General features: G+C 36.8%; 1 protein-coding gene across 2 annotated transcripts in view; it reads left to right on the top strand.

The window, feature by feature from the left end:
- The window catches only part of MAN1A2 (mannosidase alpha class 1A member 2), a 159,338-nt gene that overhangs the window by 116,851 nt on the left and 19,530 nt on the right, over window positions 1–22,957 (top strand). For both annotated transcript variants that reach the window (XM_047784896.1, XM_047784897.1), the window contains 3 exons: window positions 1,208–1,427; window positions 14,094–14,266; window positions 17,994–18,109. In XM_047784896.1, the coding sequence (XP_047640852.1) occupies window positions 1,208–1,427; window positions 14,094–14,266; window positions 17,994–18,109 (509 nt within the window). The remainder of the gene's footprint in view (window positions 1–1,207; window positions 1,428–14,093; window positions 14,267–17,993; window positions 18,110–22,957) is intronic.

The raw sequence follows: 22,957 nt of genomic DNA, 5'->3' as shown, positions 1-22,957 counted from the left end.
ATAGAAGTACGTCTAAAGGCAGAAAATTAATCTTTAGCCCCTCTCAGGAAAATCTGAGAACATGGTCCAAAATAATAAAACTTTAAAATTTTTTCATTTTTAAAATTAAAATGTGACTGTTGGACTCTAGTTCGTGTTATATGCAGGCATAGTATAAAATATTTCTGTCACTATTCCCTCTCTTTTAAGTAAAGTTGACATTTTAGGAGAAGTAAACTTCGCCATTTTAGGAGAATGGATAAATTTGGCATTATCACATGGCCTCTCTTAACCATGCCACAGCATCCAAAACAGATGCCTAAGTTTATGAAGTAAGGGACTGAGGAGTTCTGTTTGAACTTGCAGCTGTTTCTGTTAAGTTTTATAACACGTAAGGTACCTCACCTAATATCCTTTTTAAAGTACTTTGACAAGATGTATAGTTTCATGAAAAAGAAACCATTTAATTATCAAAATCATATTTTTCTGATTAAATTTAGATATTATTCTTCCTATTCATTTTTTGTTGTGTAAGATTGGAAATTAATCAGCAGAACCTTTAGTTTGTAACTTGTCCATCCTGACCTCAGGTGACTGATTATTTATGACCTTCATTGGGATAATAACCTGTAGTATGGGTCGTGTTATGTTGAAAGGTACTCTTCAAGCCAGTCTCCTCTCGCCCACCTTTTTTTGTTGTACTAGTGATTAGGGTATTGGTTCAAGATTATGTGTAACTTGATTGCTCACTCCCAAACTTATTTTAAATTAAGCCTTCCGGAGTTCCCGATGTGGCGCAGTGGTTAACGAATCCGACTAGGAACCATGAGGTTGCGGGTTCGGTCCCTGCCCTTGCTCAGTGGGTTAAGGATCCGGCGTTGCCGTGAGCTGTGGTGTAGGTTGCAGACGCGGCTCGGATCCCGCGTTGCTGTGGCTCTGGCGTAGGCCGGTGGCTACAGCTCCGATTCAACCCCTAGCCTGGGAACCTCCATATGCCGCGGGAGCGGCCCAAGAAATAGCAACAACAACAACAACAACAACAACAAAAGACAAAAAGACAAATAAATAAATAAATTAATTAATTAATTAATTAAGCCTTCCATTTCGGGAAAGTTGCTGCTTTGCAGAATATCATATTACCAAAGTTTTGTGATAGCCAGAAGGATGTAGCAAGTTTGAATACTAACACTTAGCTTCTAAAATTTTGACTATCTACTCTTTCCTATAGGCTATAGAAAAACATCTTATTAGGAAGTCTCGTGGAGGTCTTACCTTTATTGGAGAATGGAAGAATGGGCACCTGGAAAAGAAGATGGGGCATTTGGCCTGCTTTGCTGGGGGAATGTTTGTACTGGGAGCCGACGGTTCCAGAATGGATAAAGCTGGACACTATTTAGAGCTAGGGGCAGAAATTGCACGCACATGTCATGAGTCATATGACAGAACTGGTAAGAATGGTAATGATGCCAATGTCTTAGTCTGAAATAATTTGCAAGTTAAAAGTATGTTCAGAAATTAGAAGGGAAATATATATATATATATATATTTATATATAAATTGTTTACTCAATTTAACATGGTAAATCATTTTCTTAAAAACTTAAATTGTAATTCTGAAAATTACTGAAATTCCTACATCTTTTTCAGAATTGTAATTCTGAAAATTCCGTAATTCCTACATTTTTTTTGAATTATTATTCTGAATTCTGTTACTGTTATGAAGATTTTGAAGAAGTTGTTCTAAAGATGGTAGGGTTCTCAGGGATGTATGGGATAATATTATTTATTTTAATGTAAAGGAATCCATTTCAGCCACTTACTTCAGCTTCTATAAAATTGGTAACTTAAAAGAACACAGAATTGATTTAGGTTACATGCCTTGCCTATCCTCTTGTGAAAATAAGAATAACAAATGATATTAGTTATACTGAATGTATATATCTAGATAACTAGTAGTTTATCTCTCAGTAAGTTCACCAGTAATTTTTAAGTTGTTTGTGCCTTTAAAAAGATCCTCTGTTAAAAAAAAAAATCCTCTGTTGTTGCTTTAGGCAAATATGTGATTTTTCTAGGCTGCGGTGTCCCTACCTAAAAAAATGAGATGCTGATTCTCAATCTTAAATATGACAAAAATTATTCCTAGAGGTGAAAAAAATCTTTTTTTATGTATAGAGCATAGATATGTATATAGTATATTAATAAAATTTCATGGAAGAAGAAGACAATTAGGTTTAAATAAAAGCCTGAAAAATAGGATTGACAAACACTCTACATAAGTTCTTCTCTGGCTTTAAAATTGTCTGTTTCTTTATGAAATAAAGGATTATAAGTTCCCTGAAAAACTAAAAACCAGTAATTTCTGTTTATGATTTAGAAGTTGAATTTTTGCTTTAGTTAAAATAACTGAATTTTTGTTTTAGGGTTAACTTATCATCAGGTACTGTGACAGAAATATGATTGACTTAAAATTTATCCTAGTTCTTAAATCTGTCAGATCAGTTTTATATAATAAGGAATTGAAGTTATGGTGAAATTGACCCTTCAGTTCTCTCAGTAACTAAATCAGGGATTTCATTTCTTGACAAAATATAACTAAGTTTAAAGAACATTGAAGTAGATGTTATTTTACTGGTGGTTTAAGTGTTAGTATGTAATACATCTGAAGTCGGTGACCTGAGTTACAAATAGAAGTTAAAATATATTGTCATGTTGATAAAGAATATCAAACATATACTTAAAATATAGATGAAATTAGTAAAACACTGAAGACCAGAATGTATATTAATCATTTGCACTAAGACCCATGATAATAAGATTTCTTGTTATCCAGATTTTGACCACAAATCAAATCCTAGATCTAAAATAGTAGGATTTCATACAACAAACATTAAAATATGGTATATTATGGTTATTATAATTAATCATTTACTCCAGGAATTCCCGTCGTGGCGCAGTGGTTAACGAATCCGACTAGGAACCATGAGGTTGCGGGTTCGGTCCCTGCCCTTGCTCAGTGGGTTAACGATCCGGTGTTGCTGTGGCTCTGGCATAGACTGGTGGCTACGGCTTCGACTAGACCCCTAGCCTGGGAATCTCCATATGCTGCGGAAGCGGCTCAAGAAATGGCAAAAAAAAAAAAATCATTTACTCCATTAAATATGTAGCACTTATTGTGTGCCAAGCATTATGCTGGATTCCTATAGACTAAAGTATGAACAAGATGTCTCCCTGCCTTTGAGAAATTCATAGAATACCAAAGTTATAAAAGTATTCTCTATATTATATTTCTGACTTTTACATTTCACAGTGACATTGCTGATGCTGATAGGAAACACTGATATTATGAAGAGAACATGTAAACTAGGATTCGGAAATCCCATGTTCTGCTATTTATTGTCTTTGCACCTTAGGCAAATCATTTAATCTTCCTAAGCCTCATTTACTCCATCTACAAAATATTGGGATAATAATACCTATCTTGTCTTCCTCAGGGTATTAAGAATATAAATGAAAGTTTTAAAAATGCAGTCTGTTTATTGTTGTCTTGCTTGTTATGATGTCACTTTCATATTGCCAGTCAGTGAACCTGTGACCCTCTTTGCCATGGTGTGTCATAAAAAATGACTATTTGATTTGTATCCTATATTTTCAAGTCTTTCACTGTTTTTACTTATCTTTTTTGCATGTGTCTGTTTTGGAAGTTCTCAGGCTAAGGGTCAAATTGGAGCCATAGCTACTGGCCTACACCACAACCACAGCAATGTGGGATCTGAGCTGAATCTGCGACCTACACCACAGCTCACAGCAGCACCAGATCCTTAACCCACTGGGCAAGGCCAGGGATTGAGCGCATGTCCTCATGGATACTAGTTGGGTTTTTTACCTCTGAGCTACAACGGAAACTCCTTACTTGCTTTTAATCTCAATTAAAAAGTACAGTCCTAGTTTTGCTTACTTCCCTCAGGTTATTACATCTTCTGCTGTGTTTTCTTATATCTGCGCTGTAATTTTTGGCCCCTTGTTAAAAGTGTATTCACGTTTTAACAGTTACTTGGGCTAAATTCATACAGTAATTATTGCCTTGGAATTTCACTTTGATTTGTTGCTGTTAATTAGAATTAACATTATTTCAAAATCTGGTGTTCTTCGTATCTTCCACTTATTGATGAGCATGGCCTGCTGCTTAATATTTAGCTAGGTTTGTGGGAAACACTGCTGAATCTGTTCATGAAACTGAGCAGTAACTTAGTGGTATTTAAACATTATTATATCTACATGGGAAGCTAGACTGATACACTGTTTTAGTTTATTCTGAGGTATAATGCAAGCATTGATGCCAAACCAGATGCTAGGCTTCCAAAATATAGTCCTTTCTTTATCTGAGTTTCTAGATTAAAAAAAAAAATTGCTGAACATTGTTAAAATAATGTCTTATCTAATTTAATTTACTTCATATTGAAACTGGATAAAGCCTTCCTTAGACTATGTGCTGTCACATTGCGGGGGTGGAGGGTGATTTCATCTCTTTAGATACATATAACATGTTCATCACATGTTTTAAGAGTTTCTACAGCTATTTTTTTCCTTGAAGTTAATAAGAGCAAAGGATATGGGAAAATAGTTTAAGCTCTTTCCTTATTACTAGCCCATTCAAACTATAGTTAGATTGCCTGTCCCAGAATATTCCGCATCCTTTTTATCTTTTGTTAACTTAAGTGTACTGATTTTTCCAGCTCTGCAGATTCTACCTATCTTGGAGGACTCATATGAACTTTATTTCTCATATCTATTTTGTATGACTTTACAAACTAATCTGTGCCTTGTTTAAAATTATCTTTTATTGTCTTACAACTGACTTTTAGCGCATTTGATGTTTTTTTTTTTATTTGTGCATGTCTCTTTCCTTTACCTACATTATATGATTTTTACATCCAATAGAGTACTTTTTATTGAGGCACTAAATTATTTATGGTTTTGAGTCAATTTTTACTTGCTGAATTAGTTATTTTCCTTTTAGACATGACATATCAAATGTAAAAGCGAAATTTAAAATCAGGGTTAGAAATTGAGTACAAGGTAGAATGTTATGAAATTTTTTTTTACACTTTTTAAACAAAAGAGCACCTAAGAAATAATGCCCTCAGAAACATGAAACCAATGATTTGTCCATAATATGTGTATATTAGGCTTGTATGTTTTTACTCATCAGCTCCTCACAGAATAATATGTTATCTTTCTGGTATGTTTTATTTGTGAAGTTATAAGTAACCAATAAGTGAAATAAAATTTTTAGGGAGAAGTTTAAAATATTAGTTCCATGCAGCCAATTTCTACTTCAATCCAGGTAATAATATTATTATAATCAGAAAAGTTACTATAGTTACTATCTAATTTAAAGTAAGATTAATGTTTCAGAACCCCATATGATCACTTAAAACTCATAGTCTTTAAAAAAAGAAAAAGAAGAAATCAAGATAAAATGACTTATCTCACTATTCATTGGATTACCATCATCTCAGTGCTTATAGTCTTTGACTTTTATCATTTTTAAAACATTTATTGGAGGCAGGATCAAGGTGATGGAGGAATAAGTGTGGTGCTCACCTTTGCCCACAAACACAACCAAAAAACCCATCTACATGTAGAATGACTTACACAGAACATCTACTGAGTGCTGTCGGAAGACCATAAATCTCCAAAAAGGGCAAGAAACCCTCCATATAACTGGGAAGAACAAAAAGGAAAAAAAAGAGAGAGAGAGAAAGAAAGGAATCAGGACGAGGCTAGCACTCCTGAGAGGGAGCTGTGAAAGAGGAAAAGAACCCACACCCTGGGAAGCCACCTGACAAGGCGATCAGCTGAGACAGAGGGACCTCAAAGCCTCAGAAAAAAGTGCAGCAGCTGGACTGAGAAGGGCAAAGCAGAGAGAGAGCCACACAGACCATCGGTACCACCTCTTGGGACACCATAGCCTGAGATGCATAGAAGGGGGATGGGCACTGAGACTCAGGCTCCAGCGGTCACTTCCAGGAAGAGGACTAGCGAAGACTGTATGGAGACAGCCTGAGGGACTAGGGAGCAGTGTGCCAAGTGCTGGGGAATGGAGCACCCCAGATGAGGGAACCCAGGAGGAAGACTGGTCCTGCAGGAGATGCAAGCCTCCATTGGTGAGGAGGGCAAGAGGAGGAGCAGCCCACTGCCATGGGAATATCTTTCTCTGCACACACACAGACTCTTAGAGGGTGGTGCTATGGGCAGTGAGGTCCCTCTTGTTGACGGGCCCCTCATACCATGGGTTAAGTGTGATGGGGTGCCTCTTGCATGGTCTACAGGCAGCAGGGGCAAACCACCACAGTTATCTCAGACTCCAGAGGTGGGCATGGCCTGCCACCACTAAAGGTCCATTTTTTATATATGTGTTTGAGCCTATATGACTCTCAGGCTAAAGCAAGCAGATACCCTCTCAGAGGAGGGTACTGCAACCAAGTACCATCTGTTGTGGCTCTCACTTCCGCTGCCACTGTCAAATGCTCCGGGTGCTGCCTATACATGCCTGAGGGTCACTGCCACTTCTCAGGACCCTGCAACTAGGAGCAGCCTGTGCCACCTTCCCATGGGTCCTTGCCACTGTCAAAGGTCCAGCAACCAGGCACTGGCTACTAGCCCTGCCCATCTCCCTGAGAGCACGTTTAACACCCTATCAAGGAGATAACAGCCTGCACACACTGAGGAAAGAGACAGCAAGCATCCAGATCAAAAGCAGCTCTCATGCCCAAAATAAATATGCCCTCACAAAATACCCAGGGGTGCTCTCGCATATAAATAGCCCTCCAAAGCTACAGTAGTTGGTGTCCCTAAACTCACAGAATAAGAAAAATATAAGCAAAATGAAGAGGCTCAGGAAACGTTCTCAGTTAAAAGAACAGGCGAACTCCCCTGAAGGAGCAAACAGTGAAACAGACGTCTGAAATCTAACAGATACCAAGTTCAAAAAGGAGATAGTGAAAATACTGAATTAAGAGCAAATGTGAAGGAATTAAGAGTGAATATGAACAGTAGTGCAGATTACTTTAGAAAGGAACTAGAAAATACCAGGAGGAGCCAAGGAAAGTTAGAAAATTCATTTGCAGAGATGCAAGCTAAGTTAAAGGCACTGAAGAACAGAACGAATAATTCAGAGGAACAAATAAGTGACTCAGAAGATAGAATAATGGAAATCAAAAAAAAAAAAAAAGAAAAGAAACAAAACGGGACAGCAGACAAAACCAAATGAAAAACATGAAAGTAACATAAGAGATCTATGGGAAAATATAAAGCAGGCTGATATATGCATAATAGAGATTCCAGAAACAGAAGAAAAAAAGGGATTGAAAATATATTTGAAGAAATCATGCCTGAAAACTTTCCAGGTTTAAAGAAACAGATATCAAGATACAGGAAGCACTGAGTTTAACCCAAACAAGTTGAACCAAACAGACTTACACCAAGACATATTATAATAAAAATGGCAAAAGTTAGAGGAATCTCCAGGCAGCAAGAGAAAAACAAAGAGTTAATTATAAGGGAGCCCCCATAAGGTTTCCAGCTGATTTCTCTGCAGAAACAGTACAGGCCAGAAGAGAGTGGCAAAATATATTCAGACTTCTAAAAGGGAAAAACTTGCAGTTTAGAATACTCTACCCAGCAAGAATATAATTTAAAATAGAAGGAGAATTTCTCCAACAAACAAAAACTGAAAGAGTACAGCAATACTAAACCCATTCTAAAAGAAATACTGAAAGGGCTTCTCTAAATGAAAAAGAAGCAAGAAGAAATAGGATGGAGGAAATTGTAGTTGGAAAGTAATCTCTTAAATAAGCCAGTATACAGATCTAAAATGAAAAAAAAAAAAAAAAGCATACTGCAGAAGCAGCAATAAACACAGGGTATAAACAGCAAAAGGAGAAACATGAAGATGTTAAAAAAAGGACAAAAAAATCATAAAATGTGGGGAAGGAAAGTAAGAAAATGTAGACTTTTTTTTCATATGTATGTGTGTGTGTGTGTTTGAGCCTATATGGCTCTCAGGCTAAAGCAAGTAGATATGGGAAGCGGTTAACATACTTGAAAAACAGGGCAACCACAAATCAATACCAAACAATATATTCACAAAAACTAAAAAGAAGAGGACATAAGCATAAAATGAAAGGAAATAATCCAATCAAGAGAAGAGAAAGGAACAAGGGAGAAACAGAATCAACTGGAAAATAGTGTTTAAAATGGCAGTACATATTTATCAATAATTACCTGTATGCTGCCTACAAGAGACTCACCTGAGGGTAGAGAACACATGTAAGTTGAAAATGACTGGATGAAAAAGAAATTTTATGTGAATGGAAAAGATAGGAAAGCAAAATAGACTTTAAAACAAAGGCCATAAAGAAAGACAAAGAAGGACACTATTTAATGACACAAGGATCAATTCAAGAAGAGGATATTACACTCAACAATATATATGTCCCTAATATAAGAGCACCCAAATACATACAACAAATATTAACAGACATAAAAGGAGAAATTGATGGGAATACAATAGAATTCCCATCCATAGACGGATCCTGTAGACAGAAAACAAAAAGGTTTCCTAAATGACACAATAGAAAAGTTAGACTTAATTAACATTTTAAGGAAGTTACAGCCAAAAGAAATCGGAATATATATTCTTTTAAAGTGCACATGGAACATTCTCAAGGATTGACCACATACTGGGGCACAAAACTAACCTCAACAAATTTAAGAGTATAGAAATTATTTCAGTTATCTCTTCTGAGCACAATGGCATGAAACTAGAAATCAGCAGCAGGAAAAGAAATGAGAAAAAACTGACTACATGGAGACTAAACAACATGCTACTAAAAAACCATTGGGCCAACAAGGAAATCAAAAGGGGAATTAAAAAATACCTCGAGACAAATAATGAAAACACAACCATTCAAAATCTATGGGTGCCACAAAAACAATACTTAGAGTGAAGTTCATGGCAGTACAGACCTTCCTCAAAAAAGAAGAAAAATCTCAAATCAACAACTTAACATACCACCTAAATGAATTAGAAAAAGAAGAACAAAACCTGAAGTCAGCAGAAGGTAGGAAATCATAAAGATCAGAGAGGAAATCAATAAAATAGAGATTGAATGGAGTTCCTGTCATGGCACAGTGGTTGGCGAACCTGACTAGCATCCATGAGGTCATGGGTTTGATTCCTAGCCTTGCTCAGTGGGTTAAGGCTCACTCAGTGGGTTACAGATCCAGCGTTGCCGTGAGCTGTGGTGTAGGTTGCAGACACCGCTTGGATCCCGTGTTACTGTGGCTCTGGCGTAGGCGGGTGGCTACAGCCCTGATTAGACCCCTGGCCTGGGAACCTTCATATGATGCGAGTGCAGCTCCAGTTGGACCCTAGCCTGGGAACCTCAATATGCCATGGGTATGGCCCTAAAAAAAAGTAAATAAAATAGAGATTCAAAAAACAATAGAAAAAAAATCAATAAAACCAAGAGCTGGTTCTTTGAAAGGGTAAACAAAATTGACAACCCTCTGACCAGACTCCAAGAAGAGGAGAGCAAGAACTCAAATAAACAGTATAAGAAATGAAAAAGGAGAAATCTCAACAGATACTGCAGAAATTAAAAAAGAGAGAGAGAGAGAGAGTACTGTGAACAAGCATATGCCAGCAAATTTGACAACCTAGAAGAAATGGACAACTTTCTAGAGACCTACAGCCTGCCAAAACTGAATCAAGAAGAAATAGATCAATTGAACAGACTGATCACTAGAGATGAAACTGAATATGTATTAAAAACAGTCCCTAAAAATGAAAAGTCCAAGACCAGATGGTTTCACAGGCAAAGTCTACCAAACGTACAGAGAAGAACTTCTAGCCACTCTTCTTAAACTATTCCAAAAGACTGAAGAAGGAACACTCTCAAAGACATTCTATAAAGCCACCTTACCCTGATACCAAAGTGAGGCAAAGGTAGTACCAAAAAATAAAATCATAGGCCAATATCTTTGATGAATATAGACCCAAAAATTCTTAACAAAACTTTAGCCAACCATGCCCAACAACTTATAAAAAAGATCATACACCGCGTCCAAGTGAGATTCATCCCAAGTTCACAAGGATGGTTCGAGATACACAAATCAACCGACGTTACACACCACATTAACAAAAGAAAAGTCAAAAATCACATGATCATCTCAATAGATGCAGAAAAAGCATTTGACAAAATCCAACATCTGTTCATGATAAAAACTCTTACCAAAGTGGGTATAGAGGGAACATACCTTAACATAATAAAAGCCATTTATGACAAACCCACAGCCAATATAATGCTCAACAGAGAAAAGCTGAAAACCTTCTTGCTCAAATCTGGAACAAGACAAGGATGCCCACTCTCACCACTTTTATTCAACATAGTATTGAAAGTCCTAAACACAGCAATCAGACAAACAAAGAAATAAAAGTATCCAAATTGGAAGAGAAGAGGTAAAATTGTCACTCTATGCAGATGACATGACACTACACACAGAAAACCCTAAGGACTCCACACAAGAACTACTTGAACTGATCAATGAATTCAGCAAAATAGCCCGATACAAGATTAACATTCAGATATTGGTTGCATTTCTGTATACTAACAATGAAATATTAGAAAAGGAATATAAAAATACAATAACTTTTAAAATCAAACCCCAAAAATTAAATACCTAGGAATAAACCTGACCAAGGAGGTGAGAGACTTATATGCTGAGAACTATAAAATGTTAATCAAGGAAAAGGAAATTCAAGAGGATTCAAAGAAATGGAAAGATATCCCATGCTCCTGAATTGGAAGAATTAATATCATTAAAATGGCCATGCTCCCCAAAGCCATCTACAGATTCAGTGCAATCCCTATCAAATTACCCATGACATTTTTCACAGAACTAGAGCAAACAATCCAAAAATTTACATGGAACCATAAAAGATCCAGAATTGCCAAAGCAATCCGGAGGAACACAAACCAAGCAGAAGACATAACTCTCCCAGACTTCATACAATTTACAAAGCTGCAGTCATCAAGACAGTGTGGTGCTGGTATCAAAACAGACATACAGACCAATGGAACAGAATAGAGAACCCAAAAATAAACCTGGACACCTATGGTCAATAAATCTTTGACAAAGGAGGCAAGAACGTAAAATGGGAAAAAGAGTTTCTTCAGCAAGTGGTGCTGGGAAAACTGAACAGCTGCGAGTTAATCAGTGAAACTAGACCACACCCTCACACCATGCACAAAAATAAACTCAAAATGGCATAAAGACTTAAACATAGGACAAGACACCGTGAAACTCATAGAACAGAATATAGGCAAAACATTCTCTGACATCAGCTATACAAATGTTTCCTTAAGTACGTCACGCAAAGCAATAGAAATAAAAACAAAAATAAACCAGTGGGACCTAATCAAACTTACAGGCTTTTGCACAGCAAAGGAAGCCATAAATAAAAAGACCACCTACTGAATGGGAGAAAATAGTTTCAAAGTATGCAACCGACAAGGGCTGAATCCCCAAAATATACAAACAACTCATACAACTCAACAGAAAAAAAAATACCCAATTGAAAAATGGGCCAAAGACCTGAATAGACATTTCTCCAAAAAAGACATACAGATGGCCAATAGGCACATGAAAAAGTGCTAAACATCACTAATTATTAGAGAAATGCAAATCCAAACTACAATGAAATTCTACTTCACACCATTCAGAATGGCCATCATTAGTAAGTCTGCAAATGCTGGAGTGAGTGTGGAGAAAGGGAACCCTCCTACACTGCTGATGGGAATGTCAATTGATGCAGCCACTATGGAAAACAGTATGGCAGTACCATAGAAAACAAAATATAGAACTACCATGTGATCTAGCAATCCCACTCCTGGGTGCATATCCGGACAAAACTTTCATTGAAAGAGATACATGCACCCCTGTGTTCATTGCAGCACTAGTCACAATAGCCAAGACATGGAAACAACTTAAATGGTCCATGGACAGATGAATGGATTAAGAATAAGTGGTGCATATACATGATGAAATACCACTCTGCCATTAAAAAAGAACAAAATAATGCCATTCACAGCAACATGGATGCAACTAGAGACTCTCATACTAAGTGAAGTAAGTCAGAAAGAAAGATACCGAATGATATCGTTTATATCTGGAATATAATATATGACACAAATGAACCTGTCTACAGAACAGAAACAAACTTATGGACTTGGAGGACAGACTAGTTGCCAAGGAGTAGAAGGAGGGAGTGGGATGGAGCAGGAGTTTGGGGTTAGTAGATGCAAACCATTGTATTTGGAGTCGACAAGCAATGAGATCCTGCTGTACAGTACAGGAAATTATATCTAGTGACTTATGATGGAACATGATGGAGGATAATGTTAGAAAAAGAATATATATATATATATATATACATATGTACATATATGTATATATGAATGGGGTACTTTGCTGTACAGAAGAAATTTACAGAACATTGTAAATCAACTGTAATGAAAAAAATTTTTAAAAAACATGTATTAAATACCAGATAATATTGGATCACATGCCAGACTTTGCCAGTAAGCTGGATAGAAGTTTTCTTACAAAATATTGACAATTTGTTGGTTAGTTCTAACCTCAGATCCCATGCAGGAGGTTGTCAGAGTTATATGAGCGCACATGAATTTTGCGTGCGATTTCAGAGGCTTCTTGGATACAACATTATCTCCCTTTTCCAGAGCCTACCACAGAGTTCATGACCCTCAGGTTAAAAAACCCTGATTAAATTTTGCTTTAGTTCTCCAAGACTTAATAAACAAACTGTGGTTGTTAACTTTTCTGGATCACATGCTTTGCTTCTACTAGAACCGGGTATCATCACTACAATGTCAGTGGTTTTATGCTTTTTCTTGGGGTTAGGGATTAGTAAGAAAGGCTTTAATTTTAGCTTCTTTGAGTTATTATTTGGAGTTGATAGAGTCATCCTTGTAATGATGAAATTGGCCACTGCAACAAGTGTCATTCCAAGAACTATGGTATGATTTTATTCATGGTATAGTTCCTGCATAACGTTTTCTGAGAAAATATAAGTATCCAGTATTTCTTAAAGGAGACAAGAGACTCTAAAATTATTTGTCTCTGGTACAGTCTAGTAAAAAAGAAAGATTGCAGCTAAGAGTGGTAATTGTGTGTGACTCCAAATCCCAGTAAGAGACTTTTATATCGCCTATATTTAGTGTGTTTGGTGTGCTTAGAAAGAGGTTCTTAGAAAGCCTTTCATGTAGTATTGTACACCAGCCAGAATGGAAGTCACATCATTTAAGGAATATGATGTAGTGTTGAAATATCTAAGTATTAGCTATGTTTACTTATTTATTAGTTGTCACAACTTTTTTTAGTTTAAGGTGTTTATTCACACTAATAAATGGGCAATTTATGGATGAAATTCTTAGTGATTGACAATTTGAACCTTTTCCTAGCTGTATATACAAAGGCTGTACAAGAAGAGAGATGATTTTTAAAAGTGGTTTAAATTTTAAAATGTATTGTTTCTTACATACTGTTGTATGCTTTAATAGAATTTAATCTGCAACTAAATCTAATTCAGAATATGAGTTCTAAAATGTTTTCTTATTTGTATGTTATTTTAAAAGCACCTTTAAATCGTTTTGACTTTTTAAAAAATGAGTCTTCATAGCATCTGTCTCATTTTACTTTGGACCAAAACAGAATATATAATGTGTTTATGTATAATTTTGCATTTGTTTCCAAAGAATGATGAGACTTTTGTTGGACAGTTATAGTTAGATATAGCAGTGTGTTGTTGTACATCATTTATGAGAAGTATTTTATGTGAGAATAATGGAATATTTATAAGAAAATCCAGTGTGGATCTTTTACAATCACTGATTTTGCAAAACAGCAACAATAGAAACAAAACAAATCACAAGAATAACTTTATACTGCATTCTTTTGGGGAGGAAAAAGCTCTGGCAAACAAACAGAAATGGTTTACTCTGCTCTTTTATTTCTTTTGTCATGTTACAGCATTAAAGCTAGGTCCTGAATCATTCAAGTTTGATGGTGCAGTAGAGGCTGTGGCAGTCCGGCAAGCTGAAAAGTATTACATCCTCCGTCCAGAAGTAATTGAAACCTATTGGTACCTATGGCGATTCACTCACGATCCAAGATATAGGGAGTGGGGCTGGGAAGCAGCACTGGTAAATAAGCCACTATTTTGTTTTGTGTGCAAGAGTGTTAAATTAAGCCTCCTGTAGTGCCATGTGTCCTCATCCATGTCACCACATATTCATTAACTGTAGGGTTACTTTCATTTATTTGATGGAAAAAACTCAGTTTAAGTTTCTTAAGCAGTAGATGTAACCCCACTAGTTAGAAGAATCCAGTTTAGTTCTCTTTAGAACTGTTTTCTATTTTCCTACTAGTATTCACTCATTGTTTTTACTGAATAACTATAAGGAGTCATTTAATGGAGTCATTTAAATGAGATTATAAAATTTCTATACTTGCCTATTAATGCTTAACCTCTGGGATAAAAATAAAGTCATTGTAAAACTGCCCAGATTCACAGCCTGGGTAGATTACCTGCCATTCCTTTCAGCTTGTATTCAGAGTAATTCCTTAGTGGTTCACCAGAAGAAGGACTAGTGAATTGTTAAAATTTTTTTAGATTCAAAGACAAAAAAAACTCAAGTATCTACTCATCTCTTTGTGTGTGTCTATATGCTTGAAATGAGGAGTTTGTAATGGTTAGTAAGTAAAGGAAGCAAATGGTTTGCTCCTAAAAATGCCAGCCTTTCAGAGAACCTCATGGTAATCAGTTCCTGGGAGGAAGAAAATCATTTGAGTTTTCATGGTAGCATATCTGACCCCTGGGAGAGAGGGGGTGTTGTATTCTCTGAAATATGCTAATTATGATAAATAGTACTGCTTATGATGGATATTCGTATTCAAATTGTTTAACTAAAACTTGCAGTCTAGATAGAATGAGAACATTCTAGGTGAATAAGTAGTGTTTGTAAATTGCTCAGACTGGAATGTGCAGGGTGTATTTTAGGGCAAGATGTGGACCAATTTATATAAAAAGAAGGTTTCACAGAAGTAACCAGAGTAGAGAAATTTGGAACCACTAGGTAGCTGGCCTTATATGCCAGATCAAGGCATGAATACATTACTCAGTGTTTCAGGAATAACATACACACCACACACACACGCTCACACTTTTCTCACTTACTACTCAAGTGTTTCTTATGTACTAGGTGGAGATAGAAAGTCCTTTGCCTATCAGAAGTTCTAGTTCTTCACTATTTCCTACCCACCAAAGCTCCCTAACTTTAAGAAGCCATTATAAGGCTAATAAAGGTTTTTCAGAGGGGAAGGAACTACTGAAGGCTTTTTAGTAGGGAGTAATAGAACAAAAGGATCTGATTGTAATCTGCAAATTGGTGGGTTTGGGAGGCCACTGCAATAATCTGGGAATAATATAATAAAAACTTGAGGCGAGGACATTTGCATGGAGTTTAACCGTAAGAGAATATTAATGGAAGCAAGGTGGATGCAAATATAGAACAGGAATAGATGCAGAATTTATTGATGCTGTTTTTCTCTTACTACCTTGGTCTAAAATCGGGAACGGAACTGCTAGTGAAACTATTCAGGAGAGCCTCACTGAAGTTGAGAGATGAAATGTGGCGCAGTGGTTTGGGAACAGGACACACACACACTTTGGTTGGATAGCAGGGGCTTACTAATGCTTATGTGAATCAAGCAGTGTTTCATATGGGGAAATAAGTAAAGTAATCCACTTGAATGTCCCCTGATATTTAATGCTGCTTATTTAGAGGGATACGGGAGATGTGTCTGAATCATGTGGGTTGGGAGGTAGGAGTAGGGGCAGAAACACATCTCATTGAGAAACACTACAGGATAATTTATTCTTTTTCCTAAGGTTTGTTTGTTTGTTTTTAAATAAATATTCCCAAGGCTCAGCACACAGACTACAAACTGGCCAGTCCAGCAACCCCTCTGGATGATTTTGTTCTCTCTCTCTCTCTCTTTTTTTTTTTTTTTTTGGCTACCCTGCCGCATATAGAGCTCTCGGGCCAGGGATCAGATCTGAGCCATAGTTGCTACCTATGCTACTGCTGCAGCAATGCTAGATCTTTTCCCTTAACCTTCTGTGCAAGCCAGGGATCGAACCTGATCCCAGCACTGCAGAGGCACCACCAATCCCATTGTGCCACAGCAGGACCTCCATTGTGCACCTTCTTAAACTATGGCCTTCTTCTTATTTATTAAAAAGAGGTTTGACAAGCCAAAACTTTAACCCATATCTGTCCATTTTTTAATTACAGAGTCAGCATTTCACTTCTATATCCTATATGATGGACACACACAAATTATAAAAAACAAGAACTGAAGTAATTATACTTTAAATTCAAGTTTCAAAAGTACAACTTGATGAGAAGGGGGCGTGATGCAGAGACCAAAAAAAAAGGACTCACATCTTAAACAGAATTTGCTTTTCTTGCCCACCATTGGCTCCACTCTTGGGTTTAAGGAGAGAAAAGACAGGACAAGCTGAGGCAGAATAGTGGTATCTCATGTCTTCTGAAGCTTAAAGATTAGCCATACCTCCCCGCTCTTTCACCGTGTCCTTAAACTGCTGTGATAGTTCTGGGTGCTGAAGACATGCAGTCATTGTGAAGAACATGTTATTAAAAAACACATTCAAAATATGTTTAAGATATTTAGATAGAGAAAGTACCAAACCCTTTGGTAAGGAGATTTTTAAAAGCCATCTATAGTCAAAATGGAATTGTATAAAAGTGAACAGTTTGATTAAGTAAATACCTTTAGTGTTAATTAGCTTTTCTTTAGAAAGAAGGAAAACCAGAAGAGTAAGAAAAGTAGCAAGGCTAGGAACAACAGGCCATAATAGTAATGACGAGTTAAATAACAATACTTCCTTCATAATATCTCTAGTTAGGTGGAGTAGAAAAAGAAAATTTCCACATATGTTTTCAGCTCTTTATGAATTGTTTACTTCTGGATAAGCAGAATGTTTGCCTAGTGAATTCAAAAGAGGTTATAGATTCCATTTGATTTACTATATTCTATTCAGACATGTTCAAAGATGCAAAAAGAGATATAAATTAAAAACATGAGCTCCTGTTTGGGCAGTAGAGCATAGGAGTTAGTCATAATGGGGAGCAGGTTACTCTTTGCCTCTGTTTTCCCATCCGAAAAGTAGAGCTAACAAGAGAGCCCTTGCAAATTTGTTGGAAATTTAAATGCTAGTACATGTAAGACTCTTAGAAGAGCTTTCAGCACATGGTAAATACTTAATGATGGTTAGCTCTCAATATTGTCATTATTATTGTAGTAGGTGTGTAGGTGGGCACTGCCATTTGGTACCATCTATAATGTTTAACTCAGGATTATGATCGTACAAAGTCTGGCATATAGTATGTTTGCAGTAAATATTATCTCATTGCTATTGCTATGGAGAGCTCCTAAGTAATACACTTTCAGTGTGTTTCAGATTGTTATTTATCCTTGAAAGTGATAAAATTGCACTTAAAAATTTTAATTCAAACCGACTTCTCTCTTGATTTGTCAGAATCAATAAGATTTATTGTGCCAGATAGGTCTCTAACTCAATGTGAATAGCCTAAATTTGACTCCTAAGTTAGGAAAATACAAGATGTCTTAAAAAGATTAAAGAGTTGTAGAAATTCCGCTGGAAACAGGACACCTCAGTTACTTTTTCCAGTGTGAAGCTATTTCCATTTGATAATAAATCTTCTTCTGAAACTGTTAAATTCTCATGGAGAGCTCTGTGAACTTTGGACTGTGGTTTCTTCATAAGTGCTTCAAAACGTGAAATTCTATGGCATTGATGCTTTTGTTTCATCTTTTTCATAGGCTATTGAAAAGTATTGCCGAGTCAGCAGTGGATTTTCTGGGGTGAAGGATGTATATTCCTCTACTCCTACACATGATGATGTACAGCAGAGCTTCTTTCTTGCAGAAACATTAAAGTAAGTAGATGCCTTTAACAATCTTTGTTTTATTATGGGCTGGTTTTGCTATGTGGTCACTGCATGATGAATTGTGACTATGATGTTACACTAAATTTTATTACAGATGTCTTGTATGTAATGAGTCTTAAAGTTTTAGGATGAAGGATGACTTAGGCTGAGGCAGATACTTTGTCAAATAAGTGTACCTTTATTTTGCCTTTAGTGCTAGTACGTGCTAGAGGACTTCTTAAAACAGATAACTGGGCCATATGTGCAGTTTCTGATTCAGGAGGTCTAGGGTGGGACTAAGAATGTACATTTCTGACAAACTCCCAGGTGATGCTGATGATGTTGGTCCTGGGGCCGCACCTCAGCTCCCCGCTGTAGCTGATGAAATCTGTTAGGAATAATCATGGAATTTTGCTGGTGCTAAAGGGTGTATGACCATAGCCATAAACTTTCCCGGAAGAAGGTGAAGACTTCAAGTATGTCCACTTCCCTAAAGTCCTGCAAAGTAAGGTCCTTGATACCGTCTCTTAAATTTCACATTTCTTTTTCCTGTCAGTCTCTGCTGGAATGCCTCATAAACTGTCACTTTATTTGTTCAAAAAATGTTTCCAGACATCACTCAGGGTATTTGGAGATACAGCAGTAGGTAAAAAGGACAAAAATTTTTACTCTCCTGGACTCTACATTTAGCACATTCCTAGCTTACATTCTGGTGTATGATAATTTAGATTTACATGCTTCAGAAATTCCCTGGTAGTGCAGTGGGTTAAGGATCCAGCGTTGTCAGTGCTGTGGCTCAGGTTGTTGCTGTGGCGCAGGTTTGATCCTTGGCCCCGGAATGTCCACATGCCGTGGGTGTGGCCAGAAAATAAATAAATAAATGTATATGTCTTAAACTAAGTTTCTTATCCTAAATGGCTGTCTTATTCCAGTTTTTCTGTAATTATCCCTGATTAATAGGATGCTAGTCAAATTTCTTTCCACTAAGCCACGATGGGAACTCCAAGATAATTATTTTCTCTCCTACGTTGTTATGACTTGCTTTTCTGAAATGTATTACATTTACCTTTATCTTTTTTAAATTTTATTTTGTTAGATTTAACATTCTGTTCTAATTTATTGAAATTTTTTTAACTCTTGGGTTTTTCATTTAATGTATCAGCTATTTTAGCTTTGTGTCACTCACAGATTTAATAGGTAAGCCTTTTCTGCATATACCCAAGTTAATCAAACTTTAAAGACCTCTAACCAGTTCACATTTATCTATCTTTTCTCAACTCTTTCCCTTAATTGTTATCAAGGATATATGGATCTAGTCACAAACGCTGGAAGTGAGTGTATGTTATTTGATGTGGGTGGTGAAATCTTTGGAAAATAACCTGCTGAGGTGTTAAGAGCACATTAATTTTGCTTCAGTAGTCCTACTTTAGAACTTATCCCGCAGGTATATCTCCCCCAGTGAGAAAGGTGGTTGGAAAAGGTTGCTCCTTACTTTCACATTGTTTATATTCTTTGCTCTTACACTGAATAATTAAGATAAAGTGCTACACGTATCTCTTTAGTCACCTCTCCTACTATACCACTTTCCCCCTGCATTTATTTGATCTGTACCTGCCTATTATGTATTTTTACTTAGGTGCTTTTACTCCTGCTTTTCTTTCTGCATGGAATTTATCACTCCTTTTTTAAAAAATTATTATTCCTAATGAAATCCTTTTACTTTTTCAAGACCTAGCTCAAATATCACTTTCTCTATGAGTCTAAGACAGAATCAGTCCATCCTTAGGTATACTTAAAATACTTCCCCTGTTCTCATAGTATACATGAATTATTAATATCCTTACTGTTGGGAGTTCTTGTTGTGGCACAGCACAAATGAATCCAACTGGGAACCATGAGGTTGTGGGTTCAATCCCTGGCCCTGCTCAGTGGGTTAAGGATCCGGCATTGCCATGAACTGTGATGCGGGTCACAGAAGTGGCTTGGATCCCGCATTTCTTTGGCTGTGGTGTAGGCAGGCAGCTGTAACTCCGATTAGACCCCTAGCCTGGGAACCTCCATATGCCATGGGTGTGGCCCTAAAAAGCAAAATAAAAAAAAAATATATCCTCAGTGTTTAGTTTAATGTTTGGGATAGAATATACATACACTCAGCAAATGTTTGTTGTACTGTACAGAATTAACAGCATAGTACTTGTCATATTAAAATCAGTTGTATAAACATCTATCTCATGTCTTGTGTAGCTCAAAAATCAAGGCTAATGGGGTTTTTAATATAAATGTTTAAAATATAAAATAGTATGTGGATATAGCAAAATGAATTAAGTAGTATGGCAAAGAAAAAAGTGAAAAACAAAAGTTTCTCTGTATCCTACATTTAGTTTCACTTCCCAAAGGTAACTACAGTTGATCCTTGATCCACATGTATACGTATTGTTTTTAATAAATATATTGGAAAAGTTTTGAAATGTATGACAATTTGAAAAAACTTGCAGATGGAACCATGTGGCCTAGAAATAATGAAAAAAATAAGGAAGAATTCAGGTACATCATAAATTCATAAAATATATGTACATACTAGTCTGTTTTATCATCTACTATCAGAAAAGATACACAAATCTGTTATTAAAAGTTAAAATTTCTCAAAAACACATACTGTACATGGCACCATTCACAGTGGAAAGCAATGTCAACAAATGTCAAGATGCAGTATTAAATTGTAACTGCATAGAATTAACTGTAATACATCTGTGCTACTATAGTAATTTTGTAACCGCCTCCTGAGCTCAAGTGATAGGAGTATCCACTTAAAATGCCAAATGATGCTAATCATCTCCATGTGAGCAGTTGTCTCTCTAGTAAATTGTGATCTCTTGTATTTCCTAGGTATTTTTCACCATATTTGGTGCAATACTGTGAACCTTGAATAGTGGGACCCATACATAGCACTACGAGTGATGCTGGACATGCTCTTTAGAAGCAGAGAAAAGTTATAACATTATAAGAAAAAGTTAAATTGTTTGATATGTACTGTAGATTGAGGTCTGTAGCTGGAGTTTCTCAGTATTGCATGATAAGTGAATCTAGTGTAAGGATGATTGTAAAAAACATAAAAATTAGAAATTCATTAAGTCATTACTGCAGGTACACCAGCGACACCACAGAAACCTTGCATTTTTTTGCAAAACACCTTTTTATTTGGGTGCAGGATTGCTATAAGAAAGGCATTCCTATGGTCCCTAATATGATTTGAGAAAAAGCAAAGTAGTTATATAACAACTTAAAGCAAAAGGAAGGTGAAGGATCTAACGCTGGAGGATTTAAAGCCAGTAAAGGATGGTTTGATAATTTTAGAAAGATTTGGCTTTAAAAAAGAAAAGCAAGATAAATCAACAGGAGAAGCAGCTTCTGCTGACTTAGAGGCAGCATCGAGTTCCAAGATGCTGTTAAGAAAATCTTTGAGGAAAAGGAATGTCTGCCTAAACAGGCTTTTTGTTTATTTGCTTTTTAGAGCCACACCTGCAGCATATGGAGGTTCCCAGGCTAGGGGTCTAATCAGAGCTGCAGCTGCCTGCTTACGCCACAGCCACAGTAAAGCCAGATCTGAGCTATGTCTGCATCCTACACTGCAGCTCATAGCAACGCTGGATCCTTAACCTTCTGAGTGAGGCCAGGAATTGAACCCACATCTTCATGGATACTAGTTGGGTTCATTACCACTGAGACACAGTGGGAACTCCTAAACAGGTTTTTAATGCAGGTGAAAGTGCCCTGTTCTTGGGGGAAACAAAAGCCACAGAGGACATTTATTAGAAGGAAGAGACATAAGTATCAGAATTTCAAGCAGTAAGGTATAAGCTAACTCTACTGTTTTGTGTACATGCAGTTGGACTTATGATAAGAACTGCCCTTATGGAGTTCCCATCGTGGCTCAGTGGTTGGCGAATCTGACTAGGAACCATGAGGTTGTGGGTTCGATCCCTGGCCTTGCTCAGTGGGTTGAGGATCTGCATTGCCGTGAGCTGTGGTGTAGATCGCAGACGCTGCTTGAATCTGGTGTTGCTGTGGCTATAATGTACGCCAGTAGCTACAGTTCTGATTGGACCCCTAGCCTGGGAACCTCCATATGCCGCAGGAGCGGCCCTAAAAAAGGAAAAAAAACAATTAATTAATTTAAAAAAAGAACTGCCCTTATAACTGAATCACTTTGTTGTACAGCAGAGATTATCACACTTTAAATCAACTATACTTCAGTAAAACTTAAAAAAAAAAAAAAAACTTGTCCTTATCTATCCTTATCTGTTAAGCTGCTAATCCTTGATCCTTGAAGGGAAAAGATAAATACCAACAGCACATCTTTTGGTTGTATATTAAGAAGACCTGGAGGATGGCCCTTTTTCTGGATTGGTTCCATCCTTGCTTTGTCCCTGAAGTCAGGAAGTACCTTGCCAGTAAGGGACTGCCTTTTAAAGTTCTTTTGTTATTGGACGACACCTCTGACCACCTAGAACCCTGGAGTTAAACACCAAAGACGGCAAAGTGTCCTACTTGCCTCCAAACACAACATCTCTGATTCAGCCTCTAAGGACCACCGATTACACTCGGTACTCTATGTAATGCACTGTCAGTGCTGTGGAAGTGAACTCCCAATAGATTATCATGACAGTCTAGAAGGATTACACTATTGAAAGTGCCATCATTGTTAAAGAAAAAGCTATGAAAGCCATCAAGCCTGAAACCAGTAAATTCTTGACAGAGAAACCTGGGTCCAGATGTTGCACATGACTTCACATGATTTACAGCAGAGCCAGTCAAGGAAATCATGAATAAGATTGTGGGTGTAGCAAAGAAAAAGGG

Source organism: Phacochoerus africanus, chromosome 6, assembly GCF_016906955.1.
Source record: "Phacochoerus africanus isolate WHEZ1 chromosome 6, ROS_Pafr_v1, whole genome shotgun sequence".
Taxonomy (NCBI): domain Eukaryota; kingdom Metazoa; phylum Chordata; class Mammalia; order Artiodactyla; family Suidae; genus Phacochoerus; species Phacochoerus africanus.
Note: the sequence above shows the minus strand (reverse complement) of the source record. Positions and strands in the feature narration are given on the sequence as shown.